The 14,409-nt window shown below is 43.9% G+C and overlaps 1 protein-coding gene across 8 annotated transcripts in view; it reads left to right on the plus strand.

Moving 5' to 3' along the window:
• The window catches only part of khk (ketohexokinase), a 16,321-nt gene extending 5,205 nt beyond the window's left edge, over window positions 1-11,116 (plus strand). For 7 of the 8 annotated variants that reach the window (XM_034866410.1, XM_034866413.1, XM_034866409.1 and 4 more), the window contains 5 exons: window positions 2,164-2,236; window positions 2,781-2,927; window positions 4,981-5,069; window positions 5,170-5,327; window positions 10,652-10,892. In XM_034866410.1, coding sequence (XP_034722301.1) covers window positions 2,164-2,236; window positions 2,781-2,927; window positions 4,981-5,069; window positions 5,170-5,327; window positions 10,652-10,752 — 568 coding nt within the window. In that variant the 3' untranslated portion in view covers window positions 10,753-10,892. Of the gene's footprint in view, window positions 1-2,163; window positions 2,237-2,780; window positions 2,928-4,980; window positions 5,070-5,169; window positions 5,328-10,651 lie in introns of all 8 variants that reach the window. The other variant, XM_034866414.1, reaches the window with a different exon arrangement.
• Window positions 11,117-14,409: the final 3,293 nt, after the last annotated feature.

Consider the following 14,409-nt stretch of genomic DNA (forward strand, 5'->3'; position numbering starts at 1 on the left):
CCCCCCCCCCGCCCCCCACCAGGTCTGTCCAGAGCTCCCTACCCCCAACCAACTTGGCAATCAGTGTGGCAATCAGTTGACAGCTCCTCCTCTCTTTTCACCCGAGTGTCCAAAACATATGGCCTCAGATCAGATGAAACCATTATAAAATCGATCATTGACCTTCGGCCTAGTGTGCTGTGGTACCACGTACACTTATGAGCACCCTAGGGTGCTCTGGTACCACGTACACTTATGAGCACCCTAGGGTGCTGTGGTACAACGTGGACTTATGAGCACCCTAGGGTGCTCTGGTACCACATACACTTATGATAACCCTAGGGAGCTCTGGTACCACGTACACTTATGAGCACGCTATGCTTGAACATGGTGTTTGTTATGGATAATCCATGACTAGACCAGAAGTCCAAAATCAGACCACCACTCTGGTGCAGGTCAAAGAGCCGTTCCTCCCAATCAGCCTCTTGATGTATCTCCATCATCGCCCACGTGCGTTAAAGTCCGCCATCAGAACTATGGAGTCCCCTACTGGAGCCCCATACTGGACTCCATCCCCATCCAGGACGAATTCTTGTTTGGTGCATTTGCACAAACAACAGTCACATCCCCCCCCCCCCATCAACCGCAGGATTTGGATTTGTCTGTTTTGTCAAAACATACTTGTAGCTAGCTCCGACCACCCACATGATGTTAACCATAACAATCCGGTTTAAGCTCCACCCATCTTGTGGTACAGGATGATAAATATAAACATACTGAGGTGTTTTGTGAACGCTGTTTGACCCGCCTGAAGGAAGCATGAACTCCTGATCCTGGTCTAATGAACCACCAGCCTGAAGGAAGCATGAACTCCTGATCCTGGTGTAATGAACCACTGCAGAGTAAGCTTTTGATGTCCTGAAAACGCCTCGTCCGACGGACTCCAGGTCTGGACGCCAGGTCTGGACGCCTCTGGACGCAAGGTCTTGACTCCTGGAACAGCTTTTTAAAGAGCAGACTCATTGTTAGGTTTATGCAACAAAACTACTTGTATGATTTAGGGTTAATGACTGACGTTAGTTATTAGTTATTAGCTACGTGAGTTATAAGTTAATGTTGACCTTTGAGGTCACGTGGCTATGAGTTAGACCTCTTCCTTACCCAGACTTTGATCAGATAGTGAGGATTGTATTTTATTTGTATGGATCGACCAATCAGATGGAGTGCGGGTCAGCTGACTTTTATCTTTGTCTGTGTGAAAAAATGAAGAAAAACAGAAAATTAGAGTTTGTGAAGAGGTGAAGTAGGTTCCACTAATGAAAGAAAATAAACACCCATCCTACATCATTACTTCGTCTCGTCACTTTGTACATTTAAGAATTCAACATCGTTTGAGATGGATATTGATATCATGGCCATGAGGATGTAGTTAGCTTAGCACAAACACACAATATATTTTATTATTCCTATCAAGGATATAGTTTATTATTCCTATCAACGTCTTTTATTACTCATATCGATGATATCTTTCATTCCTATCGACGATATTTTTTGGGCTTCATCACAAGCTCATAGCTTTAGTCAGTTGGAGCCTCTGCAGTGGTTTGGGATTAATTCATCAACGCTGATTCGTTTAACATAATTTATAATTTATACTGTTTATTGATTCCCAGTAATATCTCTGATTCACACTGAAATATGATGAAATATGTTCTGTAATCTGCCGTCTGTAAGGAGTTTTCTTCTAAACTGATGAAATTAAATGTAGCTATACATGTGTTTTAAAGATACAAATAAATGTTTTCTGTAAATTGTTGAAATGCACCGATTACAACTGATTTTTTCATGGAGTCTGAGCAGCCGATACTGATGCTGACAGACTCCAAGCTTGTTAATCGGCCTGGTGCATCAGCAGTAAACTCAACTTTTTCAAAGAAGGAAGCGACACATAATACAAAAAATGAAACGGACCCTTAATTAGACATCGTTAGTCCTGACAGACCCATGAATCAATCACCTTTAATTAGAAAGTGTTAGAATATTATTCTATAATATATGTTATATAGGTTATTAACAAGGTACTTCAGTTGGTCAGTTAGTCCTCGGCCTGATGATGTCATAGTGATGTCATCAAGCTGAGACTTTGAGTGACGGACTGAAGTGACATCACTTCCTGTCCACCAGGAACCTTCCTGATGTCACTGTGGAGGATTTCTCTAGAATCGACCTGGGTCAGTTCAGCTGGATCCACTGGGAGGTGAGCTGAACCAGGCTTACCCAGTCTAACCTTAACACAGGCTAAACCAGGCTAATCAGACTAACCCAGACTTTTTTTTATATTCCCCCCCCCGCAATTTGTTCCACTAATTGAAATCTCTTTAAATACACATTAACATGAATTCAACACACTGTAGTAAACAGATAAATGGAGGCAGAAGATGTCTTTCAGTCATCAATGCACACATTCAGCAACACACAGGAGCTCTTTCAAGCCAGTTTGATATGACACAATTTTATACAATATATATAATTAGGGGGTCCCCGCTCAATCTCGCCATTAGTTTGGGGGTCCTTGGCCTGGAAAACGTTGAAGACCCCTGCCCTAGATCATTCAGGGTTAGTAACAGAGGTACCTGGTGTTAGTCTAAATGTGATTAACTCATACAGGGTTAATAACAGTTACCTGGTGTTAAAGTCTAAATGTGATTAACTCATACAGGGTTAGTAACAGAGGTACCTGGTGTTAGTCTAAATGTGATTAACTCATACAGGGTTAGTAACAGAGTTACCTGGTGTTACAGGGCCGAAATGCAGAAGAGCAGGTGAAGATGATCCAGCAGGTTGGGATGTATAACAGCATGTTGCCACAGCAACAGAAAATCACCGTCTCCGTGGAGATAGAGAAGACCAGAGAGACGCTGAATCAGCTGTTTCCTCACGGTGATTTGGTGCGAGTCTTTCAAACCCTCAAACATCTGTCCATCTTAAACCTTCTCACTCCCATTGCGTAAAAGACGATACACCTTTTATCTAAAAGTCTCCTTTAACATCATATTGAAGGCCTTTTATCTACAAGTCTTCTTTAACTTCATATCTGAAGGCCTTTTATCTATGAGGCTGAATCTCATTTCTCTGTCTTACCCCTTCCCCTTACCCTAGCTTTTGCGCGGTCACGCGGGACCTAGTGCTGACCCAATTGTTAAGGGTAGGGGATAGACCGAGGGGTGTATACCCCTAGAAACCAAGTGTGGACGCAACCTCACTTGCAAACACACAAGCAACTGTAGCTGCCGCATCGACCAGAGAGACACATAAATGTAAGTACTTTCGGCTTAAATAATTGATTTTAAAGTTACGATAGTCTTGTTTTGTGGTCTATGCAGTCCTGTACATATATACTGCAACCATGTTCCTAACTGAACTTTAAAAAAATCGCTAGCTTGAAATGCTAACGTTAATCGATAACGCTAATTGCTAACGCTAACGTTGATTTGCACAACAGTCCTGCATTTCTCTGCCTTGAATGGACTGTATACATCGCATGGATTGTATAGCTATTTATATTAATATTAACGGTCTATGATACATAGCTATGTGCTTTACATGTACCGTCCTGTATCACACAGGGACCCCGGAGGACACAGCAGCTGGTCCACTTTGGGGCTGAAAACGCAGAAGTTTCCTAATTCATGTGTTCATGTTGTACCCATTCATTATTGCATTGGTGCTGTATTATTTTAATAATTTGTAATTAATCTGTTCATTGATCATGCACTTGTATGTTGTTGTTGGTTTTGATATGAGACACTGATGAAATGTGGGGGGGTGAGGGGTGGTTACAGACCAACAGGCATCAGAATGGTCTGGAATATCAGAACAGCTGTAAATAATTTGATTGTTTGTGCTCTTGTGTGTATTTTTTTAGTTTTACACATATGAGTGCCTTTCCATATGTGTGACATGTTAGTTGGGGTTCTAATAATTGATAATGGTTCTGTAACATCATTTTATGTAATGTTTTTCCCGGTTATGTTCAGTTCATCAGAAATAAAGACCGATTTTTGTTAACAAAATGTTTTTGTGAACATCAATGACATTCAAACGGTGATAACTGAAACAGATATACAACACACCATGTATACATGGTGTATATGTATGTACACATGATACATGTATACACAGATGTATTGCAAACAGACCTAAGTACTAAACAGATAAGAACATCTGCCTCTGCACCACCACAGTGAACATAAAATAACTATAAAATATATAAATGCATATGACACTGTTGTCCATACCCACACAGTCAACATACAGAGACTGTATCTTGTAAGTTTGTGATTAATTCTGTATGTTGATGTAACCAAGTGGTGTCCCATTTCAAAGGGATATGTTTTCACCCCTATCCCTTACCCCTTGGTTTCAAGGGCCAAGTGGTAGGGGCAAGGGGCAAGGGGTAGGGGTAAGACAGAGAAATGGGATTCAGCCTAAGTCTCCTTTAACATCATATCTGAAGGCGTTTTATCTTTAAGTCTCCTTTAACATCATATCGAAGGCTTTTTATCTTTAAGTCTCCTTTAACATCATGTCTGAAGGCCTTTTATGTAAAAGAAGACGGGCTAGGGTTGGTCAACATTAGCTAGGGTTAGCATTAGCTATGGTTAGGCTTAGCATTAGCTAGGGTTAGGATCAGCTAGGGTTGAGGTTTGCTAGGGTTAAAGTTAGCTAGGGTTAAAGTTAGCTGGGGTTGAGGTTCCATCTCGTCATGAGTCTTTGGTCTGAATGGGACTAGTTTTCTATTCTTCAGGGTTTTGATTTCTTATTCATGTGTTTTATGTGTCCTTCAGAGTTTTCATGTCTTCAGGGTTTTCATGTCTTCTTCAGGTTTTTCATGTCTTTTTCAGGTGTTTCATGTGTCCTTCAGGGTTTTCATGTCTTCAGGGTTTTCATGTCTTCTTCAGGTGTTTAATGTGTCCTTCACGGGTTTTATGTCTTCTTCAGGTGTTTGTCAGTAAGGACGTGGCTCGTCACCTGGGCTTCCTGTCAGCTGAAGCTGCCGTTAGAGGACTCTACAGTCGGGTCAAACCAGGGTGAGCGGAGGTCAAACGTCAGCTGAGAGAAAATATGACAGTAGCAAGTTTACTCTCTCTCAGTCTCTCTCTATATTTCTCTGACCTGTCTGTTTCTTAGAGCTGTCCTGATCTGTGCCTGGGCAGAAAAGGGAGCAGATGCTTTGGGTCCTGATGGTTTGGTCTTACATTCGGACGCTTTTCCTCCTGAAACTCTCGTTGACACTCTGGGAGCCGGAGACACTTTCAACGCCGCCGTCATCTTCACCCTGTCCAATGGTGAGACATGTCACTGTCCAATGCTGAGACATTTCGATGTCCAATGCTGAGACATTTCACTGTCCAACGCTGAGACATTTCACTATCCAACGCTGAGACCTATGTAATAGATGTTTCATGTTGAAACTGTCCGACTTGCGAACAGTTTTCTGAAGGCTGTGAAAATGTCCGATGAGACCTTAAAATGAGGACTTATCTTGTCCGTTATTTGTCCAATGCTGAGACATAAGTACTAGATGTTTGCGGTTAAAACTGTCCCGTCCATTATTTGTCCAACACTGAGACATAAGCACTAGATGTTTCATGTCATATTCCAGCATATAAATGTGATTTTAGTCTTTTAGTTTTCTGACATTTAGATGTTTGTTTTAAAGATTGTTTTGTGTATTTTGACAGTATTAAATAGAGATTCAAACAATCAATGGAATACTAAGGTTTATGATTTTTTTTAAGTGACTATGGACACCATATGTCAGCTTTGTGTTAAAGAAGGACCACGTACATGACGTTTACAAACCCAATGCCAGAAAAGTTGGGACACTGTACAAATTGTGAATAATAACAGAATGCAAAGATGTGGAAGTTTCAAATTTCAATATTATGTTGAAACTGAGAAAATGTAAAATTTTAAGGAAAAAACAAGTTGAACACAACACATCTCAAATTAGATCGGACAAGGCCCTGTTTACCACTGTGTGAAGTCCCCTCTTTCTAACTGTCTGCAAACGTCTTGGGACAGAGGAGACATGTTGGGACCAGGCTATATTTACCACTGTGTGGGGTCCCGTCTTCTCTTTCTAACAGTCTAAAAACATCTGGGGACGGAAGAGATAAGTTGCTCCAGTTTAGGAACAGGAAGGTCTGGGGACGGAGGAGGCACATTGCTCCAGTTTAGGAACAAGAACATTGTCACAGTCTAATTCAGGCGTCTAGTTGCTTAACTGTCTCAGTTGTGAATCCTTCTTCTACGTAGCCATGATGTTGGAACTGATGCAGTGTGTGGGCTGGCATCCTCATGTTGGACAATGCCAGGTCTTTCCTGAAGGAGACACCGTATAGATGGGAGCATATGGTGCTCTATAACAAGATATACCTTTCAGCGTTGATGATGCCAGGTGCTCCCTGAAAGAGACACCGTCTGGAATGGAGAATATGTTGCTCTACGCTAGGGTATACCTATAAGCGTTGATGCCTTTCCACATGTGGAAGCCGCCCATGGCCCCCGCACCCATGCAGCCCCAGACCATCAGAGATGAAGGCTTCTGAACTAAGTTCTCTTTAGTCCGGATGACATGTTGTCCCAGTTTTCCAAAAAAAGCTTTATAATTGGATTGGTCTGACCAGAGAACACTTTTCCACTTTAAATTAGCCTTGACCCAGAGAGAATGCCTGATCTTCTGGATCCTGTTTAGATATGGCTTCTTTTTTGACCCATGAAGTCTGAATGGCACAGTGGGCTGTGTTCATCTACATGTTTTCTGGAAGTATTCCTAAGCCATTTTGGGATTTCCATTCCAGTACCATTCCTGTAAGTGATTCTGAGCCGTCCAAGGGCCCGAAGATCACAAGCACCCAGTATGGGTCGCCGGCCTTGACCCTTACACACAGAGATTTTTCCAGATTCTCTGAATCTTTGGATGATATTATGCGCTGTAAATGATGATAACTTAGAAATAAAATAACTGAGAAGCTCCTTTCTGATATTGCCCCAATGTTTTCCGTCACAGCATTGGGGGGGGCTTGGTGATCCTGGGCCCATGTTGACTTCTGAGAGACCCTCCCACTCTAAGAGGCTTTTTAATAATGTAATGAACATATCCTTTTTTTACCCAATCATGTTGACCTTTGACCTAATGAGTTGCAGACTACTCCTCCAGCTGTTCCTTATGTAATTTGAACTATTCCGTACACTTATTGCTGCCTGTCGCAACTTTTTTGGAATGTGTAGCTCTTATTAAAATCCAAAATGAGCCAATGTTTGGCATGACATTTAAAAATGTGTCAATGTCAACATTTGATATTTTATCTTTATCTATCCATCCATCCATCCATCTTCATCCGCTTATCCGGTATCGGGTTGCGGGGGCAGCAGCTCCAGTAGGGGACCCCAAACTTCCCTTTCCCGAGCCACATCAACCAGCTCTGACTGGGGGATCCCAAGACGTTCCCAGGCCAGGTTAGAGATATCATCTCTCCACCTAGTCCTGGGTCTTCCCCGAGGCCTCCCTCCAGCTGGACGTGCCTGGAACACCTCCCACCGCCCAGGAGGCATCCTTACCAGATGCCCAAACCACCTCAACTGGCTCCCTTCAACGCGAAGGAGCAGCGGCTCTAGTCCGAGCTCCTCTCGGATGATTGAGCTTCTCACCCTATCTCTAAGGGAGACGCGAGCCACCCTCCTGAGGAAACCCATTTCGGCCGCTTCTACCCTGGATCTCGTTCTTTTGGTCATGACCCAGCCTTCATGACCATAGGTGAGGGTAGAAACGAAAATTGCTCGGTAGATCGAGAGCTTTGCCTTTTGGCTCAGCTCCCTTTTCGTCACAACGGTGCGATAAACTGAATGTAATACCACACCCGCTGCTCCGATTCTCCGACCAATCTCACGCTCCATGGTCCCCTCACTCGCGAACAAGACCCCGAGGTACTTAAACTCCTTCACTTGGGGTAAGGACTCGTTCCCTACCCAAAGAAAGCATTCCATCTGTTTCCTGCTGAGAACCATGGCCTCAGATTTAGAGGTGCAGATCCTCATCCTAGCCGCTTTACACTCGACTTCGAACCGATCCAGTGAGTGCTGAAGGTCACAGACCGATGACGCTATCAAGACCACATCATCTGCAAAAAGCAGCAATGAGATCCCGAGCCCACCGAACTACAACCCCTCCCCGCCCCAACTACGCCTCAATATCCTGTCCATAAATATTACAAACAGGATTGGTGAAAAAGCGCAGCCCTGGCGGAGGCCAAACCTCACCTGGAACAAGTCAGACTTACTGCCAAGAACCCGGACACAGCTCTCGCTTTGGTCATAAAGAGATTGGATGGCCCTGAGAAGGGACCCACTCACCCCATACTCCCGCAGCACCTCCCACAATTTCTCCCAGGGGACCCGGTTATACGCCTTCTCCAGATCCACAAAACATGTGTAGACTGGTTGGGCATACTCCCAGGCCCCCTCCAAGATCCTTGCGAGAGTTAAGATCTGATCCGTTGTTACACTGCCAGGACTGAATCAGCATTGTTACTCTTCAATCCGAGGTTCGACTATCTGCCGAACCCTCCTTTCCAGCACCTTGGAGCAGACTTTACCAGGGAGGCTGAGAAGTGTGATACCCCTGTAATTGGCGCACACCCTCTGGTCCCCCTTTTTAAAGAGGGGAACCACCGCCCCAGTTTACCACTCCTTAGGCACTGTCCCAGACTTCCACGCAATGTTGAAGAGGCGTGCCAACCAAGACAGCCCCTCCACACCCAGAGCTTTCAGCATTTCTGGACGTATCTCATCATCCCTGGGGCTTTGCCGCTGTGGAGCTGTTTGACTACCTCAGCGACTTCCACAAGGGAAATAGACAAAAATCCCCCATCATCCTCCAGCTCTGCATCTACGACAAAGGGCGTGTCAGCTGGATTTAGGAGTTCCTCAAAGTGCTCCTTCCACCGCTCTATTACCTCCCCAGTTTAGGTCAACAACGTCCCATACTTACTGTAAACAGCTTGGATGATTCCCCGCTTCCCCCTCCTGAGGTGGCGAACGGTTTTCTAGAAGCACCTTGGTGCCGACCGAAAGTCCTTCTCCATGTCTTCTCCGAACTTCTCTCACACCCGCTGCTTTGCCTCTGTCACTACAGAGGCTGCAGACCTTCGGGCCCGTCTGTGCCTTGCAACTGTCTCCGGTGTCCTCCGGGATAACATAACCCGGAAAGACTTCTTCCTCAGTTGGACGGCTTCCCTGACCAACGGTGACCACCAGGGTGTTCGTGGGTTACAGCCCTTTGAGTCACCTAAGACCCTAAGACCACAGCTCACCGCCACTGCTTCAGCAATGGAAACTTTGAACATTGTCCACTCAGGTTCAATGCCCCCAGCCTCCACAGGGATGCCTGAAAGCTCCGCTTGAGGTGTGAATTGAAAGTCCGTTGGACAGGGGCATCCTCCAGATGTTCCCAATTTACCCGCACTACGCGTTTGGGCTTACCAGGTCTGTCCAGAGTCCTCCCCCAACCCCTGACCCAACTCACCACCAGATGGTGATCAGTTGAAAGCTCTGCCCCTCTCTTCACCCGAGTGTCCAAAACATACGGCCTCAGATCAGATGAAACGATTATAAAATCGATCATTGACCTTTGGCCTAGGGTGCTCTGGTACCACGTACACTTATGAGCATCCCTATGTTCGAACATGGTGTTTGTAATGGACAATCCACAACTAGCACAGAAGTCCAATAACAGACAACCACTCTGGTTCAGATCAGGGAGGCCGTTCCTCCCAATCACGCCTCTCCAAGTATCTCCATCACCCACGTGTGCGTTGAAGTCCCCCAGCAGAACTATGGAGTCCCCTACAGGAGCCCCATACAGGACTCCATTCAGGATCTCCAAGAAGGCCGAATACTCCGAACTCTTGTTTGGTGCATATGCAGAAACAACAGTCAGAGTTCCCCCCCCCCATCACCCGCAGGCGTAGGGAGGCGACCCTCTTCTCCACCGGGGTAAACTCCAACGCAACGGCGCTCAGCCGGGGACGTGTGAGTATCCCCACACTCGCCCGGCGCCTCACACCCTGGGCAACTCCGGAGTAGGACAGAGTCCAACCCCTATCCAGGAGTATGGTTCCAGAACCAAGACTGTGCGTAGAGGTAAGCCCCACCAGATCTAACTGGTAGCGCTCCACCTCCCGTACAAGTTCCGGCTCCTTCCCCCACAGAGAGGTGACATTCCACGTCCCCAGAGCCAGCATCTGCCGCCCAGGTCTGGTCCGTCAAAGCCCCTGACCTTCGCCACCACCCATGTGGCAGCGCACCCGACCCCACTGGTTCCTCCCACAGGTGGTGGGCCCATGAGATGGAGAGAGATTTAATCTTTATTCTATTGTGAATAAAATATAAGTTTATGAGATTTGTAAATTATACAATTCCTGTTTTTACTCACAATTTGTACAGTGTCCCAGCGTTCTTGGGATTAGTTTTGTATTCTGAAAGAAGAAAGTGGACCCTTTACTTCACGTCTCAGATCAGATCTTAGAAGATCTCGACCTGCAGACCCATTAATTTTGTTTTGTGTTATTTTTACATTTTACTAAAAGAAATCATTTTTCAACCGTAGGTGGAAGTTTGCAGGAGGCTCTGAGTTTTGGCTGTCAAGTCGCTGGCAGGAAGTGTGGTTTCCATGGTTACGACTGCATTGCTGGAAAGTTGGACAACTGACCGAAGACTTTAAAAGAAACTGACCGAAGACTTTAAAAGAGACGTATTTGCACTGTGGTTACAGTGTGGAAAGATTTAATAATATGAATAACAAGTGATGATTTAATATAGAAATCCATTTATGATAAATGATCCAACAAACACATAATCTCTTCCAGCTCTTGATTGTAAAGATTATGAAAGATGTATGTTGGGATTTGATAAAGGACCTTTAGTTGTAGCAGAGAAGAGATGATAATGAACTGTATAATAACCTTTAATGTTGGAATGTTAACCTAAGAAGAAACAATCAGTCCTCCAGCTGTTCATTAACAACCATTAAAAAGATAGACAGAGAGATGTTCTTTTTTAATAATGAACTGGATAATAACCTCTAATGTTGGATTATTAACCTGAGAAGAACCAATCGGTCCTCCAGTTGTTCATTAACAATCATTAAAAAGAATAACTTTTTATTTGTGTGATGGTTGCTTTAAATAAAATGGCAGCAGAGGATGTACGACACTGTGAAGGATCAACAACAAGAAAGATTAAATGTTATGATGTAATTTATTGAACATGAACTGGGAACTGATATGCAGTGAGTCTAAAATAAGTTAACTGCTGTATGATGATGAGAATAAGATGAATAAATTATGTCATTCTGATGCTATTCATCCAACAAGTCATTCAATGATCCAAAATGATAAATGTCATTCTGATTCATTCGATGATCAAAAATGATAGATAGTTAGAGAGAGAGAGAGAGCGATAGATAGATGGACAGAGAGAGAGAGATACAGTGAGGGAAATAAGTATTTGAACACCCTGCTATTTTGCAAAATTCTCCCACTTGGAAATCATGGAAGGTATGAAATTGTCCTCGTAGGTGCATGTCCACTGTGAGAGACATAATCTAAAAAAACATCCAGAAATCACAATGTATGATTTTTAACTATTTACTTTTATAAAACACCTGCAAATAAGTATTTGAAGACCTGTCTATCAGCTAGAATTCTGACCCTCAAAGACCTGTTAGTCTGTCTTCAAAATGTCCCCCCCCCCACTCCATTTATTATCCTAAATTAGATGCACCTGTTTGAGGTGGTTAGCTGCATGAAGACATCTGTCAACCCCATACAATCAGTAAGAATCCAACTGCTAACATGGCAAAGACCAAAGAGCTGTCCAAAGACACTAGACACAACATTGTCCACCTCCACAAGGCTGGAAAGGGCTACGGGGACATGTCCAAGCAGCTTGGTGAAAAAAGGTCCACTGTTGGATCAATCATTAGAAATTGGAAGAAGCTAAACATGACTGTCAATCTCCCTCAGACTGGGGCTCCATGCAGGATCAACCCTTGTGGGGTCTCAGTGATCCTAAGAAAGGTGAGAAATCAGCCAAGAACTACACAGGAGGAGCTGGTCCAGGACCTGAAAAGAGCTGGGACCACAGTTTCCAAGTTTACTGTTGGTAATACGCTAAGACGTCATGGTTTGAAATCATGCATGGCCCGGAAGGTTCCCCTGCTTAAACCAGCACATGTCAAGGCCCGTCTTAAGTCTGCCAACGACCATCTGGATGATCCAGAGGAGTCATGGGAGGAAGTCATGTGGTCAGATGAGACCAAAATAGAACTTTTTCGTTATAATTCCACTAACCGTGTTTGGAGGAAGAAGAATGATGAGGACTATCCCAAGACCACCATCCCTACTGTGAAGCATGGGGGGTAGCATCATGCTTTGGGGATGTTTTTCTGCACATGGGACAGGGCGACTGCACTGTATTAAGGAGAGGAGGACCGGGGCCATGTATTGGGAGATTTTGGGGACCAACCTCTTTCCCTCAGAGCATTGAAGATGGGTTGAGGCCGGGTCTTCCAACATGACAATGACCCGAAGACCACAGCCAGGAGAACCAAAGGGGGGCTCTGGAAGAAGCAGATCAAGGTTCTGGGGGGGGCTAGCCAGTCTCCAGACCTAGACCCAATAGAGAATCTTTGGAGGGAGCTCAAACTCTGTGTTTCTCAGCGAAAGCCCAGAAACCTGCCTGGTCTAGAGAAGATCTGTGTGGAGGGGGGCAAAAATCCCTTCTGCAGGGTGTCAAACCTGGTGAAGAACTACGGAAAACATTGGAAACAAAGGCTGCTGGACCAAATGTTAACATTGATTTTCTCAGATGTTCAAATACTTATTTGCAGCTCTATCATACAAATAAATTGTTAAAAGATCATACAAGCGGATTTCTGGATGTTTTATTAGATTGTGTCTCTAATAGTGGTCATGCACCTATGATGACAATTTCAGACCCTCCATGAATTCTAAGTGGGAGAACTTGCAAAATAGCAGGGTGTTCAAATACTTATTTTCCTCACTATAGATAGGTAGAGAGAAAAAGAAAGCAATAGATGGATAAAGAGAGAGAGAGATAGATGGAGAGAGACAGAGAGATAGATAGACAGAGAGATAGATATATGTATATATACAGTGGAGCTTGAAAGTTTGGGCACCCCAGGTAAAAATGTGTATTAATTTGCACTAAGAAGAAAGTAAAGATGAAACAATCTCCAAAAGGATCATATGACAGATTAGACCTTCGTATATGTCCTAAAAAGTTAGATTTAATTTGATCATTTACACTTTAAAAATAAAAAATGGCGTCTGTTCGGTCCCCCTGCAGAGTTAATACCTTGTACCCCCCCCCCCTCTTGTCGCCAGCCAAGAGTCTTTAATTTTTTGTTTGAGGTATCTTTGGCCATTCCATCAAGTATTCCAGTTCTTTGAGGTTTCTGCTCCTTTAAGGTCTATCATAGATTTTACATTATGTTGAGGTCAGGAGATTGTGAAGGCCATTGCAGAACCTGCAGTTTACTCCTCTTCATGTAATCCAGCGTGGGTTTTGAGGTGTGTTTAGGATCATTCTCCATTTGTAGAAGCCGTTCTCTCCTTAACTTCAGCTTTTTCACAGATGGCATCAAGTTAGAGTCCAAAATTTGCTAAAATTTTATTGAATCCATTTTTCCTTCTACTTGTAAATTGTTCCCTGTGCCATTGGCTGTAATACAAACCTCCCCCCCCCCCCCCCCCCCCCCCCGATTCTTTTTGTTGTCTTCCCGTCAACAATGTTCACTTTTTTCAACATTATTATCGCTTTTTCCAACATTTGTGTCCCTTTTTCAATGTTGTGGGTGTTTTTGGATATTTGGATTTTGATGTTGTTGAATTTCAGTTCTTATTTCGAAAGCCGTTTTTTGTGACAAAAAAAGAAGAAAGAACAGAAAACGGGTCAATTTGACCAAAGGACAACATGAGGGTTGCTCACAGCTGGACAGGTGAAAGCTGTGAAAATGAACAGGTTCTTTTCATTAAATTCTGGGCCCTTTCTTCTCCAAACGTACCTTTGCTCATTGCGGCCAAAAAGTTCTACTTTAACCTCATCGGTCCACAGAACTTGTTCCCACAATGCATCGGGCTTGTCTCTATGTTCATGATGTTTGTTGGGAGGACGTAGAAGAGATTTTCTTCTGATGACTCTTCCATGAAGACCATGTTTGTGCGAGTATCTCTTTATATGTATATATTTATATGAAACTAAATTAGAATTCATTTGAAAGTCTTGTTCTTAGTCTTTCACAACCAGGTTGGAAATGACTGCAACCAGTTCTATTTGTCATAG

The sequence above is a fragment of the Etheostoma cragini genome, unplaced genomic scaffold (assembly GCF_013103735.1).
Source record: "Etheostoma cragini isolate CJK2018 unplaced genomic scaffold, CSU_Ecrag_1.0 ScbMSFa_632, whole genome shotgun sequence".
In the NCBI taxonomy this organism is placed as follows: domain Eukaryota; kingdom Metazoa; phylum Chordata; class Actinopteri; order Perciformes; family Percidae; genus Etheostoma; species Etheostoma cragini.